This window comes from Loxodonta africana, chromosome X (genome assembly GCF_030014295.1).
Source record: "Loxodonta africana isolate mLoxAfr1 chromosome X, mLoxAfr1.hap2, whole genome shotgun sequence".
Classification (NCBI taxonomy): Eukaryota; Metazoa; Chordata; class Mammalia; order Proboscidea; family Elephantidae; genus Loxodonta; species Loxodonta africana.
Genome location: NC_087369.1, coordinates 35,630,337 through 35,644,849, shown reverse-complemented (window position 1 = coordinate 35,644,849; position 14,513 = coordinate 35,630,337). Strand labels below are relative to the sequence as shown.

At 38.6% G+C, this 14,513-nt stretch overlaps 1 protein-coding gene across 1 annotated transcript in view; it reads left to right on the top strand.

The window, feature by feature from the left end:
• The window catches only part of DMD (dystrophin), a 1,889,362-nt gene that overhangs the window by 1,269,048 nt on the left and 605,801 nt on the right, over positions 1-14,513 (top strand). The window contains exon 48 of the mRNA XM_010599731.3: positions 8,859-9,070. Within this exon, the coding sequence (XP_010598033.2) occupies positions 8,859-9,070 (212 nt within the window). The remainder of the gene's footprint in view (positions 1-8,858; positions 9,071-14,513) is intronic.

Sequence of the window (14,513 nt, the reverse complement as noted above, 5' to 3'; positions counted from 1 at the left end):
TTGTATCCTGATACTCTGCTGAACTCTTCTATTAGTTTCAGTAGTTTTCTTAAGGATTCTTGAGGTTTTTCTGTGTATAAGATCATGTCATCTGCAAATAGAGATACTTTTACTTGTTCTTTGCCAGTTTGGATGCCCTTTATTTCTTTATCTAGCCTAACTGCTCTGGCTAGGACCTCCAGCACAATGTTGAATAAGAGTAGTGATAAAGGGCATCCTTGTCTGGTTCCTGTTCTCAGTGAGAATAGTCTCAGTCTCTCTCCATTTAGGACGATGTTGGCTGTTGGCTTTGTATAAATGCCCTTTATAATGTTTAGGGATTTTCCTTCTATTCCTATTTTGCTGAGAGTTTTTATCATGAATGGGTGTTGGACTTTGTCAAATGCCTTTTCTGTATCAACTGATAAGATCATGTGGTTCTTGTCTTCTGTTTTATTTATGCGATGGATTACATTGATTGTTTTTCTAATGTTGAACCATCCCTGCATGCCAGGTATGCATCGCACTTGGTCGTGGTGAATTGTTTTGATATGTTGTTGAATTCTATTGGCTAGAATTTAGTTGAGGATTTTTGCATCAGTGTTCATGAGGGATATTAGTCCGTAATTTTCTTTTTTTGTGGAGTCTTTACCTGGTTTTGGTATCAGGGATATGCTGGATTCATAGAATGAGTTTGGCAGTGTTCCATCCTTTTCTATGCTCTGAAATACCTTTAGTAGTAGTGGTGTTAACTCTTCTCTGAAAGTTTGGTAGAATTCTCCAGTGAAACCGTCAGGGCCAGGGATTTTCTTTGTTGGGAGGTTTTGATTACTTTTTCAATCTCTTCTTTTGTTATAGGTTTATTTAGTTGTTCTGTCTCTGTTAGTTTAGGTAGGTAGTGTGTTTCTAGAAATTTGTCCATTTCCTCTAGGTTTTTAAATTTGTTGGAGTACAACTTATCGTAGTACTCTGTTATGATTCTTTTAATTTCATTTGGGTCTCGTGTAATTATCACTCATCTTATTTCTTATTTGAGTTATTTGCTTCTTCTGTTTTTCTTTTGTCAGTCTGGCCAGTGGTTTATCGATTTGGCTAATCTTTTCAAAGAACCAGCTTTTGGTCTTGTTAACTCTTTCAATTGTTTTTCTCTTTTCTGGTTCATTTAATTCTGCTCTAATTTTTATTATTTCCTTTCTTCTGGTGCCTAAAGGTTTCCTTTGCTGCTGTCTTTCTATTTGTTTAAGTTGTAGGGATAATTCTTTGATTTTGGCCCTTTCTTCTTTTTGTATGTGTGCATTTATTGATATAAATTGACCTCTGAGTACTGCTTTCACTGTGTCTCAAAGGTTCTGATAGGAAGTGTTTTCTTTCTCGTTGGATACTGAGTTTGTTTGTTCCATCCTTAATTTTTCTATAATCCAATCATTTTTGAGTAAAGTGTTGTTCAGTTTCCATGTGTTTGATTTCTTTTCCCTGATATTTCTGTTACTGACGTCTAGTTTTATGGCTTTATGGTCAGAGAAGATGCTGTGTAGTATTTCAATGTTTTGGATTCTGCTAAGGTTTGCTTTATGACCTAACATGTGGTCTGTTGTAGAGAATATTCCATGTGCATTGGAAAAGAAAGTATACTTGTTTGCTGTTGGGTGGAGTGTTCTGTATACGTCTATGAGGTCAAGTTGCTTAATTTTGGCATTTAGCTCTTCCATGTCTTTATTGAGCTTCTTCTGGATGTTCTGTCCTTCACTGAAAGTGATGTGCTGTAGTTTCCTACTATTATTGTGGAGCTATCTATCTCACTTTTCAGTGCTGATAGAGTTTGTTTTATGTGTCTTGAAGCCCTGTCTTTGGGTGCATAAATATTTAATACGGTAATATCCTCCTGGTATATTGTCCCTTTAATCATTATATAGTGTCTTTCCTTATCCTTTGTGGTAGATTTAGGTTTGAAGTCTCTTGTCAGAAATTATTATAGCCACTCCTCCTCTTTTTTGGTTGTTGTTTGCTTGATATATTTTTTTCCATCCTTTGAATTTTAGTTTGTTTGTGTGTTTAAGTCTAAGGTGTATCTCTTGTAGGATCATGTTTTTTGTTTTTGTTTTTTTATCCATTCTGCAACTCTCTCTTTATTGGTGCATTTAGTCCACTTACATTCATCGTGATTATAGATAGGTATGTGTTTAGTGCTGTCATTTTGATGCCTTTTTTTGTGTGTTGTTGACAGTTTTATTTTTCCACCTTTTTGTGCTGAGTTTTTCTTTGTAAATTGTGTGTTCCTGTTTTTCATCGTGGTTGAATTTGGTTTTGCTGAGTCTTTATGTTTATCATATTTTTTTTATTTTGAAGTGTAAGATTGTTAGTCTTCTTTGTGGTTACCTTAATATTTATCCCTATTTTTCTAAGTTTAAACCTAGCTTGTATTTCCCTATATTGCCTTGATTTCCTCTCCATGTGGAAGATCTATGCCTACTTTATTTAAAAAAAAAAAAACTTTATTTAGTCCCTCTTTATTGATTTAATGTCATCTTTTACATAATGACATCACTAATTCCCTGTTTTGAACATTTTCTTACCTTGGTTTATTGTTGTGATTTCCCTTTCTGAGTTGATATCTGGTTGCTCTGTTCTGTGTTCTAGTGTTGGGATGGTATCTGATATTATTGATTTTCTAACCAGAGAATTCTTAGTATTTCTTGTAGTTTTTGTTTGGTTTTTGCAAATTCCCTGAGCTTCTGTTTATCTGTAAATGTCTTAATTTCACCTTCACATTTGAGAGACACTTTTGCTGGGTATATGATTCTTGGCTGACAGTTTTTCTCCTTCAGTGCTTTATATATGCCATCCCATTGCCTTCTGGCCGGCATGGTTTCTGCTGAGTAGCACGAACTTATACTTATTGATTCTCCTTTGTAGGTGACTTCGCTTATTCCTGGCTGCTCTTCAAATTTTCTCTTTATCTTTGGTTTTGGCAAGTTTGATAATATGTCTTGGTGACTTTCTTTTGGGATCTGGCTTGTATGGGGTTCCATGAGCATCTTCAATAAATATCCTTTCATCTTTCATGATGTCAGGGAAATTTTCTGCCAACAAATCTTCAATGAATCTCTCTGTATTTTATGTTATCCCTCCCTGTTCTGGTATTTCAGTCACTCACAAGTTATTCTTCTCAATAGAGGAGTCCCACATGATTCTTAGAGTTTCTTCATTTTTTTTAATTCTTTTATCTGATTTTTCTTCAAATATATTGTTGCCAATTGTTTTATCTTCATCCTCATTAATTCTGCATTCCAGTTCCTCAATTCTGCTCCTCTGACTTTCTATTGAGTTGTCTAATTCTGTAATTTTATTGTTATCTTCTGAATTTCTGATTGCTGTCTCTCTGTGGATTCTTGCAGCTTATTTGATTTTTCATTATGTTCTTGAATAACCCTTTTAATTTCTTCAGCTGCTTTATCTGTGTATTCCTTGGCTTGTTCTACATATTGCCTGATCTCATTCCTGATGTCGTTCCTGATGTCTTGAGGAGTTCTGTATACCAATCAGATGTATATTCTACATCTAGCAATTCCAGGAATACATCTTCATCTAGGAGAGTTCTTGAGTCTTTGTTTTAGGAGTTTGTTGAAGGAAGCATGGTCTGCTTCTTTATATTATTTGGTATCAACTGTTGTCTCCAAGTCATCTATAAGTTATTGTATTAATTTATTTTATGTTTGCTCACTGTGTCCTAGTTTCTTGCTTTTTTTTTTTTTTTTTTTTTGATATGCCCAAATAGGCTACCAGAATAAGCTAACTTGATTATTGGAAACTTTGAAACACTAATGTCCTGTACCAGATGGCTAGAGCTGTTACCAGATATAGGAGCCTAGGAGTTCTTTCACTATTCTTGTATAGATTCAGCTCAGGTTTCCTGATAGTTGATCACCTAGTGTGTGGCATAGGCTTTCACCTACTACCTTAGAGGAGCAGTGGTAATGGGTGTATGCACTAGTTTCTGGTAGTGGCAGGGGGTCTCACTCTGAGGAAGGCAAGAGGCTGACAGCCTTCCCCCAGGTGTCGTTGAGGAAGACGCATCTCTGTTCTCTAGAGCGCTCTGGTCGGTGGGCTCTGCAGCTGTACCTTAGGGACCCAGTGCTTGTACTTGTAAGGACTGGTAAGCACCACTATCCTTGGACCCCTTTCGCGGTTGGCTAGGTGGCATGGTTGGAGCCTCCAGACCTCAGGCCCCTGCTGTGGGTAGGTAAAGGCCCTGTTTTATAGGCAGAGCGGTATCAGACCTCTCCACTGCACAGCTGAAACAGTTACAGTCAGACCTCAAGCAGATTTCGCTTGCAATATAATGCCTACCTGGATCCATGCAGGGGTGAAAGACAAAGTCTGTAGATCACTTGTGCCTGGACTGGAGCCGCTTCTGCTCTGAGCCGCCAGATTAGGGGAGTTGGCAGAGTATTTTTCCCCGTTTGTTAATTTGTTCCTTCTCCCAGGCCAGGAGAATGGCTCAGGAAGTGCAGCAGATCTTATCTCAGGCCCAGGGAAATCAACTGTTAATGAAGCTGGCTGGGGCAGAGGGAGGAGGGATCAGATAGATAAAAAACCAAAACCAAACCCACTGCCATTGAGTCGATTCCAACTCATAGCAACCCTATAGAACAGAGTAGAACTGCCCCCATAAAGTTTCCAAGGATCACCTGGCGGGATTCGAACTGCCAACTTCTGCTAGCAGCCGTAGCACTTACCCACTATGCCACCAGGGTTTCCTCAGATAGATAGGAAGAGTTATTTCAAAAGAAGGAGCTATTAGATCCTTAGATCCATGCAGTAAATTCGATAAAATCACTTATCTTATGCCCAAGAGCACTGTTTTATCTCAGATCCCAGAGGCGTGTGTAGCCTGTGTGCGCTGGCTGGGTCCCCACTGAGATTGGCCCAGGGGATGAAGGCTGCATCCTGCACTTGCCTTCTTTCACTGAAGCAGCTGCTCCCCAAACGCCACGGCCAGCCCTGCTGTATACACGCCACAGGGTCAGGGGTGCACCACTCTGCTTGCCTTCTTTCGCTGAAGCTGCCATGTCCCAGGAAACTATTATCAGCCCCACTGCAGTCATGCCAAGGAACTGGAGCTGAGGTGCTGTGCGAGCCTGACAACTCATCACTGCCTCTGCACCATCTCTCCCTCCCCCATCACTCAGACCGATTCCATAATTTTGCCTCTGATGCTCAGGGTTCCTAGCTTGTCATACATATAACTGATTCACTTGTTTTTTGGGGTCTTTGTTGTAAGAGGGATCAGCGGAAGCCTCTGACTAGTTTGCCCTCTTGACTCTGCCCCAGAACTGATGGTATTGAAGGAAGAAGTTCAAGCTGCAATGAAGGCACTGGTAAAAAAAACAAGGCTCCAGGAATTGACAGAATACAAACTGAGATGTTTCAATAAATGGATGCAATGCTGGAGGTATTTACTCATCCATGTCAAGAAATTTGGAAGACAGCTACCTGGCCAACTGACTGAAAGAGATCCATATTTGTATTCATTCCAAAGAAAGGTGATCTAACAGCATGTGGAAATTATTGAGCAATATCATTAATATCACATGCAAGTAAAATTTTGCTGAAGATAGTTCAAAGGCAGTTGAAGCAGTACATCAGTAAGCAACTGCCAGAAATTTAAGCCCAATTCTGAAGAGGATGTGGAATGAGGGATATCATTGCTGATGTCAGATGGATCTTGGCTGAAAGCAGAGAATACTAGAAAGATGTTTACCTGTATTTTATTGACTATGCAAAGGCATTTGACTGTGTAGATAATAACAAATTATGAATAACATTGTGAAGAATGGGAATTCCAGAACACTTAATTGTGTTCATGAGGAACCTGTACATAGAATAAGAGGCAGTCATTCTAGTAGAACAATGTGATACTGCATGATTTAAAATCAGCAAAGGTGTGTGTCATGGTTGGATCCTTTCACCTTACATATTCCATCCTTATGCTGAGCAAATCGTCCAAGGACATGGACTGTGTGAAGAAGAATGCAGCATCAGGATTGGAGGAAGACTCATTAATAACCTGTGATATGCAGATGACACAACCTTGCTTGCTGAAAGCAAAGACTTGAAGCACTTACTGTTGAAGATCATAGACTACATACAGCCTTCAGTATGGATTATATCTCAATGTAAAGAAAACAAAAATCCTCACAACTGTACCAATAAGAAACATCCTGATAAACAGAAAATATTCAAGTTGTAAATGATTTCTTTGTACTTGGATCCACAATCAATGTCCATGGAAGCAGCAGTCAAGAAATCAAATGACATATTGCAATGGACAAATCTGCTGCAAAAGTCCTCTTAAAAGTGTTAAAAAGAAAGATGTCACTTTGAGGACTAAGGTGCACATGACCCAAGCCATGATATTTACAGTCACCTAATATGCATGCAAAAGCTGGACAACGGATAAGAAAGACTGAAGAAGAATTGATAAATTAGAATTGTATGTTGGTGAAGAATATTGGATATACCAAGGACTGCCAGAAAAACGAACAAATCTGTCTTGGGAGAAGTACAGCCAGAATGCTTCTTAGAACCGGGGATAGTGAGTCTTCATCTCAGATACTTTGGACATGTTATCAGGAGGGACCAGTCCCTGGGGAAGGGCATCATACTTGGTAAAGTCAGCAAAAAAGAGGAATACCCTTGATGAGATGGATTGACACAGTGGCTACAACAATGGACTCAGACATAGCAACCATTGTGAGGATGGTGCAGGACCAGATAGTGTTTCATTCTGTTGTACATAGGGTCGCTATGAGTTGGAACCAACTGCATCTAACAACAACAACATAATAAGTGCCAATCACTTGGTTTTACATACTCTGGGCACCAAATTCTTGACTTCTTGTCACAATCACAAGTCGTATAGGGTTTGTCTAGTCTTTATGCTTACTTATAAAATATTTTAAGTACTCATATAACTCATAACTTCTAATAACTTTATGGAGGCAACAACAGGGTTAATTAAGAAGGACTGACCCTGAACCACGAAATAAGAAGCACAGCCTCAGGTACTGTGCTGTATGCGTTTTGTTTGTCCCTCCACAGCCAATCTTTATCCTTCTCTACTCTGCTCTCTGCTGTGGGAGGTTGACCTGTACCATCTTTGGGCTCCCATGCCCTCTGGCTTCCAGTTGGTTTAGCCACTGGGGAGCCCTAGTAGGCTATTGAAGAGAAGGAGGAGAGTGAGATAAGGATATTTATTCTCCTACTTCTCTCCCTGTGAGGTTGCCTCAGGCTGACTGTGTACTTTGATGAAAGATTACTGCCTTTCTCCAGGTGGTTTCTCCTCATGAGCCTCTGCTTCTGGCCACTTCTCTCTCCCCTCATCATCCTTTAGGCCTAGATGTGGTAACAGCTCCACTGCTACAAGGCTCAGGTCCTTGCATTCTCTTTAGGGGTTTTCCTACACGCTGCTTGTGTTATAATTTGTTCCTCCGTAAATAAAACTCTCAGATAAACCAGGCCAGATCACAGAGGAATATGTATGTCAAGCTAAGATATTCCAGAAGCAGTAGGGTGGCAAGGGTTTTAAATGAGTTAGTGGGGTGATAAGATTTATATTAATTATTACTCTGTCTACAGTACAGAAATTACATTGGGAAACAGAGACTTGAAGTAAGGGGACTATATAGAGGCTATTGCAGAAGCGTAGGCAAAAAATGATAGAGCTTTGCCATGGCATTGAGGAAAGAGGGGATAAGTTGTATATGAGAGAGCTTAGTAACTGATTACATATGGTGTTGTAATCAGAATGTCTGTCAGTTTTCTCGCTTAAGGGATGAAGTAGATGGTGATTTCATTACTTGTTTCCTCTGACATTTTTCTTTCACAAAATCAGCTTAAAGAAGTTGTTCAGAAAAGAAGAATGTGGTCCTGTTTATTTTCTATATTCTAAAATAAATCATTCTGAGAAGAATCTATAAGACAACCGTATTAGACTCACAATGATACCAAAAATAGCCTCAATATTAGCCAGTCTTACTTACAGAATGTACCTGGCATAAATTTTAATATGTTGTTACAAGAAGCTTCGCGTATTCTTATCTGCCCTCGAGTTCCCCTAGAAGACCCTGGGAAAAAGGTTTTGACTGCAAGTAGCTTACTTGGGAGGCAAAAGAAACATCAGCAGAGGAATAGGGAAGTGAGACAGGGAAGGCAAGGCAGCCAGTAAAGGATTATTACCAAGCCAGCCACCACTGTGGGCCACTGGAGCTTTATTCCACTGAGGAAAATTTGGAAGCCCTTGTAAACTCTGAGGTAATGCCTCAGAGTTTTCTTCCCTAGGTTCAGTGGAGCTGGAGTATTCATACCCAGATTCCCATCAGTCATTGGTTACAGATGGCTCCTGGGGCACAAGGGGGTGGCCATCAATTCCCTGGGTCTTCTAGCCTATCACTTAGATGGTAAACAGAATCTAGTGGCAACTGAAAGTCCTCAGGCAATTAAATATGAATGCTGGCAGTTGGAAGTGAGGCTGTCAGACGCTGAAGTGGTAAGAGCAAGGAGATATGGACATTTGGCTATAGTACCTTTCTAAACGATGATCCATTTTTGTCTCTAGTGATTAAGAATAGGCAAAGATACATTTTTAGATATAATACTGATGATCTAGGTCACCTTCAGGAAGATAATTTAACAGAAACAGATGTTGGCTAGCTGAGAATAGTAGGGAATCCTAATGTCATAGTCCTAGGTATAACACAAGGAACAACGTTTTTTAATGAACAATATAAGATGTGAGATAATATGGATTTTAAATTTCCAGTGAATTCTCCACACTTAGCATTTACTACTATATATTCATTACTCCTTTTATTTTCCAGTTGAAAGAATTCAGAGTCAGTGGGATGAAGTACAGGAACACCTTCAGACCCGAAGGCAACAGTTGAATGAAATGTTAAAGGATTCAACACAATGGCTGGAAGCAAAGGAAGAAGCTGAGCAGGTCTTGGGGCAGGCCAGAGCCAAGTTAGAGTCATGGAAGGAGGGTCCCTATACAATGGATGCAATCCAAAAGAAAATCACAGAAACCAAGGTTAGTATCAAAGATATGTTCTTAAAATTAAAAAAAAAAAAACTGTTAACCATCAATGAAATTATACTGTGCTTTGAAATTCAGTAATTTATAATGTAAATGTATTAAAGGGAAATTATATTTAAGCTGAAATGAACAATAGACTTTTTCCATAAGAGTAAAGTAGAGCTTAGAGAAAAACTGATGGCTAAAATCAATCTTAACATTACTTGTGTCTAACAATCTAGATTTAGTGGGCTGGTTTTCACATTGCACCATCTTTTTTAAATCACTTCAAAGTTGAAGTACATACTTATGGAGTAGCATGTAGTCAACAAGTTGGGCTTAATTCCTTCCTATAAAAATTAGCAGGTCTACTCCTTCTTACTTTATTAAAAAAAAAAAAGAGGGGCCCTAAATGGAGAAGGAAGGAGGTGATTGTAAGGATAAGGCAGGGGATAAGGTATAATCTCACTTTCTGCTCCCATCCTCTGGAGGCCCAACTCTCTCCTATTCTGTATCTTCCTTCTTTTTCTTCTCCTCTTTCCCCCACAACTCTATCAAATATCTGTCAATTTAATAGTCTAGAACTCTTCAAAATGAAAGACAGGGAAAAAGGAAAGGAAGTAAAATTGGTTGAGCGACTATGTTGTATCAAGTGCCATACATGATGCATTTCATCCTTTTGGGGGGGGGGTCACTTTTGAAAGACCCTAAGTACTAGACAGTGTGACCCCTTTAAGGGATTTTAAGTGGAGAGCAACATGGTAGGAATTTGATCAGATTGAGTACTTGAGCAGAGGCCTGCATAGATTTTTTTTTTTCCGATAGAGAAAGCCTTCGGCTAAAAAAGTATCAGAATCTCAAGTTGGTCATGCCATCTAAAGAGAAACTTAAATAGTTCCTTGGGCAAAGTGGCTTCCATTTCTGAATTATCATGTTAGACTGTGCTAAAAAAAAAAAAAGGTAGTAAAGAAACCCTAGAATCTCAATAGCTTAACACAATGAAGGTTAATTTCTTAGTTATGCCACAGTTCAATGGAGGTTGAAAAGCCCTTCTTAGGAGTTCTCTCCCAGATGGTGACATGGGGATGCATGCTTTTGTAATTTTGTGAAGCTATCCTTTTAAATATATGGCTGCCTTTTTTTTTATTTAATGTAACTGCAGAAGGGGAAGAGAGAATGTGGTCAGTCAACCTATGGGGTTTTATGGCCAGGCCTGGAAATTATGTATGTATACCACTTCTACCCACATCCCATTAGCCAGAGCTTGTTCCCAACTTAAATTCTGAAAGAGTAAATAGGATTGGCGAACATTTAGCCAGTCTCTGTCGCAGCTACTTTTTCAAAGGACCTGAGCCACCATGAGGAAAAGATTTTAATTTATATGTCGAGAATGTTAGAAAGCCACACAGGATTTTACAGTCCTATCATTATCATCATCAGTAGTTAAGAGCTATAGCTGCTAACCAAAAGGTCGGCAGTTCGAATCCAACACCTTGGAAACCCTAAGAGGCAGTTCTACTCTGTCCTATAAGGTCGCTATGAGTCGGAATTGACTCGACGGCAATGGGTTTGGTTTTGGTTTATCATTACTTCTGATGATGATAATTATGTTGTTGTTAGGTGCCGTCGAGTCGATTCCGACTCATAGCAACCCTATGCACAACAGAACGAAACACTGCCCGGTCCTGCGCCATCCTCCCAATCATTGTTATGCTTGAGCTCACTGTTGAAGCCGCTGTGTCAATCCTCCTCGTTGAGCGTCTTCCTCTTTTCTGCTGACGCTGTACTTTGCCAAGCATGGTGTCCCTCTCCAGGGACTGATCCTTCCCGACAACATGTCCAAAATATGTAAGACTCAGTGTCACCATCCTTGCTTCTAAGGAGCATTCTGGTTGTACTTCCTCCAAGACAGATTTGTCCGTTCTTTTGGCAGTCCATGGTATATTCAATATTCTTCACCAACACCACAATTCAAAGGCATCAATTCTTCTTCGGTCTTCCTTATTCATTGTTCAGCTTTCACATGCATATGATGCGATTGAAAATACCATGGCTTGGGTCAGGCTCACCTTAGTCTTCAAGGTGGCCTCTTTACTTTTCAATACTTTGAAGAGGTCCTTTGCAGCAGATTTGCCCAACGCAATGTGTCGTTTGATTTCTTGACTGCTGCTTCCATGGGTATTGATTGTGGATCCAAGTAAAATGAAATCCTTGACAACTTCAGTCTTTTCTGATGATGCTGATGTTAGGACTGTAAAAATCCTTTGTGGCTTTTCAACATTTTTGCCATATAAGTTAAAATCTCATCATCATAGTGGTGGCATAGTGGTTAAGAGCTTGGCTGCTAGCCAGAAGGTTGGCAATTCGAATCCATCAGCCCCTTTTTGGGAACCCTATGGGACAGTCCTACTTTGTCTTATAAGGTCGTTGGGAGTCTGAAGCAACTTGCCGGCAACAGGTTTTTTGATTTATCATTACTTTTTTTTTTTCCATTGGAAGCACCATCTATATGGATAAAAATACTTTCACAAATTACTTGTTAGCACTAAGAATTTCAGCAATGGATGAACATAGTAAATTAGGACTTTCTAATGCTCGTTTTTCTAATTCCTGGCCTATGTGAATATACAATCCATATGGTTATTCTAAAGACCCTGGTCTTGTCCATAAGGTACTCTGTATGTTCTGCTACATTTTTCCCTCTCAATAAATGTAGGATATTATGAATCTAGCAGATAAGGGAGATCAGAGACCAAAGTGGTTGACCGGTGAGGAGGAGTTCGCAGGGAAAAGGAGTTTGCACTGGATCGTTGAGTTAAATGAGGAGAGAAGAGATGCTTAGATTAGTGCAAGAGAACTCTGCCAATTGGCAAATGAGAAATAGTCTTAAAACCTAAGAGAATCCTAAAGTAATGGCAAGAAAGGTTAGAGTTTAATAGCTCTTAAAAAATCAAAGGGCTTTATATAAAAAAAAAAAAGAATTGCCAAAGGAAATTGTATAAAGGAGAAAACTAGACAATTGGATTTTTTGAAATATTTACATGTTTTAAACACCAAAAACAATCAAACAAAAAAGATTGTATTATAGTTGCTATCTTTATCAAACTTCGGAAATGATCCTTTTTCTTTTGAATGGTCCATCTAAAAGTACATTATGGCTTGCTCATTGTCTAACTAAACTGATGCTTTTGTGTTATGTGCCTTTAGGAATTTAATTATATATATTGGTGCAATTTCAGTGTGAAGTTCGTAACACAGATTAAGATTGCCAAAGCTGTAATTTCCCCTGCCATTTCCTGAATGACATATGGTAAAACTAAAAATAACCCTAATGTTAGTACTAACTAATATTTATTAAGTGCTTACTACGTGTCCAAAACTGTGCTAATCACTTTATATACATTGGCTTACTTCATTCTCCCAACAACCCTCTATGAAATTCCCAGTTTACAGTTAAGAAAGCTGAAGCCTAAAGAAGTTCCATAACCTGTCTTAAAGTAATAGAAATGGGATGTGAATGCATAGTGATTGCTGCCGGAGATGACATCACAGATTTCCTCTTCCACTTGTCTTTATCGTTGTTGTTGTTAGTGCCACCGAGTCAGTTCCGAATCATAGCAACCCTGTGTATCACAGAACGAAACACTGCCCAGTCCTGTGCCATCCTTACAGTCGTTGTTATGCTTGAGCCCATTGTTGCCCCACTGTGTCAATCTTTGTCTATGTGGTTAAAACAAATTAAAAAAAATGCCATGAGGATCAGAAAGAAAGACAATTATAATCATTTATTGATAAATAAAGTTGTATTACTTATAAGCCGTAAGCCAACAGATAGAAAACGAAAGCAATGACATAATATGCTGGGGAGAAGTTTTCATATTCTGTATGCAGTGAAAAACTAAAAAGATAACTGCAAATTTTATTCCATTTGTAATGAACCTACTTTTTAAAATTTTTTCTAAAAGTTAGGGAGCATATAAAATGGGAATCTGGTCATATGTTTTATATCTTATTACTACTGAATGACATTAGCTGGCTTATTATTTACAAATTTCTTTTAGGAAGAAAGTGTGAAAATAAAAATTAAGAGATGACAGATAATTTGATCAGGATCTTCTTGCTCCATACATTTTTCTGCATCTATGTGGCTAAGATTAGCGAGAGAGCTGGCAAGCCTTGTAAGGCAATCAACAGTCTGAGCTTCATAAGGTAATCGTCAGGCTGTGCCTACAGAATTGGAGAACGATGATTACAACATTCAGTCTCCCTTGCAGCATCACTGAGGACTGTACCCTCACTGTCACTAATGAGTGACAATGAAATGGTTTCAAAGGGAACCACCAGTATTGTTGTACTCTTTGAACATTTAAACCTGTGACCATAACAGAACTAAAGAAAAAAATCACCAACAATCCAGATATTTTAATGAGTCATAATTGCTTTTCTGTGTTCATAATCTCTTCTAGGTCTGGTTTACATGTTTTTTAATTATCCTCATAATGTAGGTAAAATTTTGAATTCAGATTTTTAAAATGAGTGTTGCATAAATATTTCTCTGTGTCGATACATAGCATTTAATAATAATCCATCTTAATTCTTTGCAATATTTCATTAAGTTTTCATCTTCTCTTTAACCATCTCCTCTTCTAGTGGAGGAAAAAATAACAGCCCTTTCACAAAATAGAAATCAAATCTGAGATAGCATCTGGGAAAAGCCCATCTTGAAAACATGATGACAGTGGAAAGAGGCAATAACAAGAGTCTTGATTTGGCAAAAGAACAGACTGCAGATGTCTGTCCTGTGGTGTCAATAATTCAGGTGCAGGTCATTAAGAGATATCTATAATATATTTATAGTTTCTTTCTTTGCTGCGTAACCCTTAATTTTTAGGAAACAAAAACATGAAGTGAGTAAGTTGTTGACTTTTTTAACCACACGGCTTCTTTTTATCTTCTTCATGGCCCAGGTACGATAGTGTTCTTTTGAGATGGAAAGACAGATGTTAGGGAAAATCTTACAAGATTTCCATCTTAATCAAAACCCCTGCCAGTAGGCTATGACAGAGTCCTGTGAAAGAGAGTGCCATTTAAAACTTTCATAAGAGGCAAGATGCTATGCCATTGGCACCAAAAACTGCCGGTAATAATCATCATGGAATTTATTTCATTTGGCAGAATCTTGGTTAAGTTTACAACTTGTCCCCCAGGCTATTAAGATTGGCCCATACATGGCCATGGATGCTTTGGGAAAATTATTTCTTGATCATTTTCAACTTTCTTTTCCAGTGTCAGGAGAGATTTACCCAGGCTTAGAGTTTTCATTTCCTTTCAGCTTTTGAAAGAGAAATTCCCTTTTTGTCTGCTTCGTGATTGCTTTTGTGTCAAATTCAGCATAAAAGCTTTTCAAATGTGACGGCATTAGCTGTTTTGTGCTTGGCTGAGCTAAGAGTACATGAAT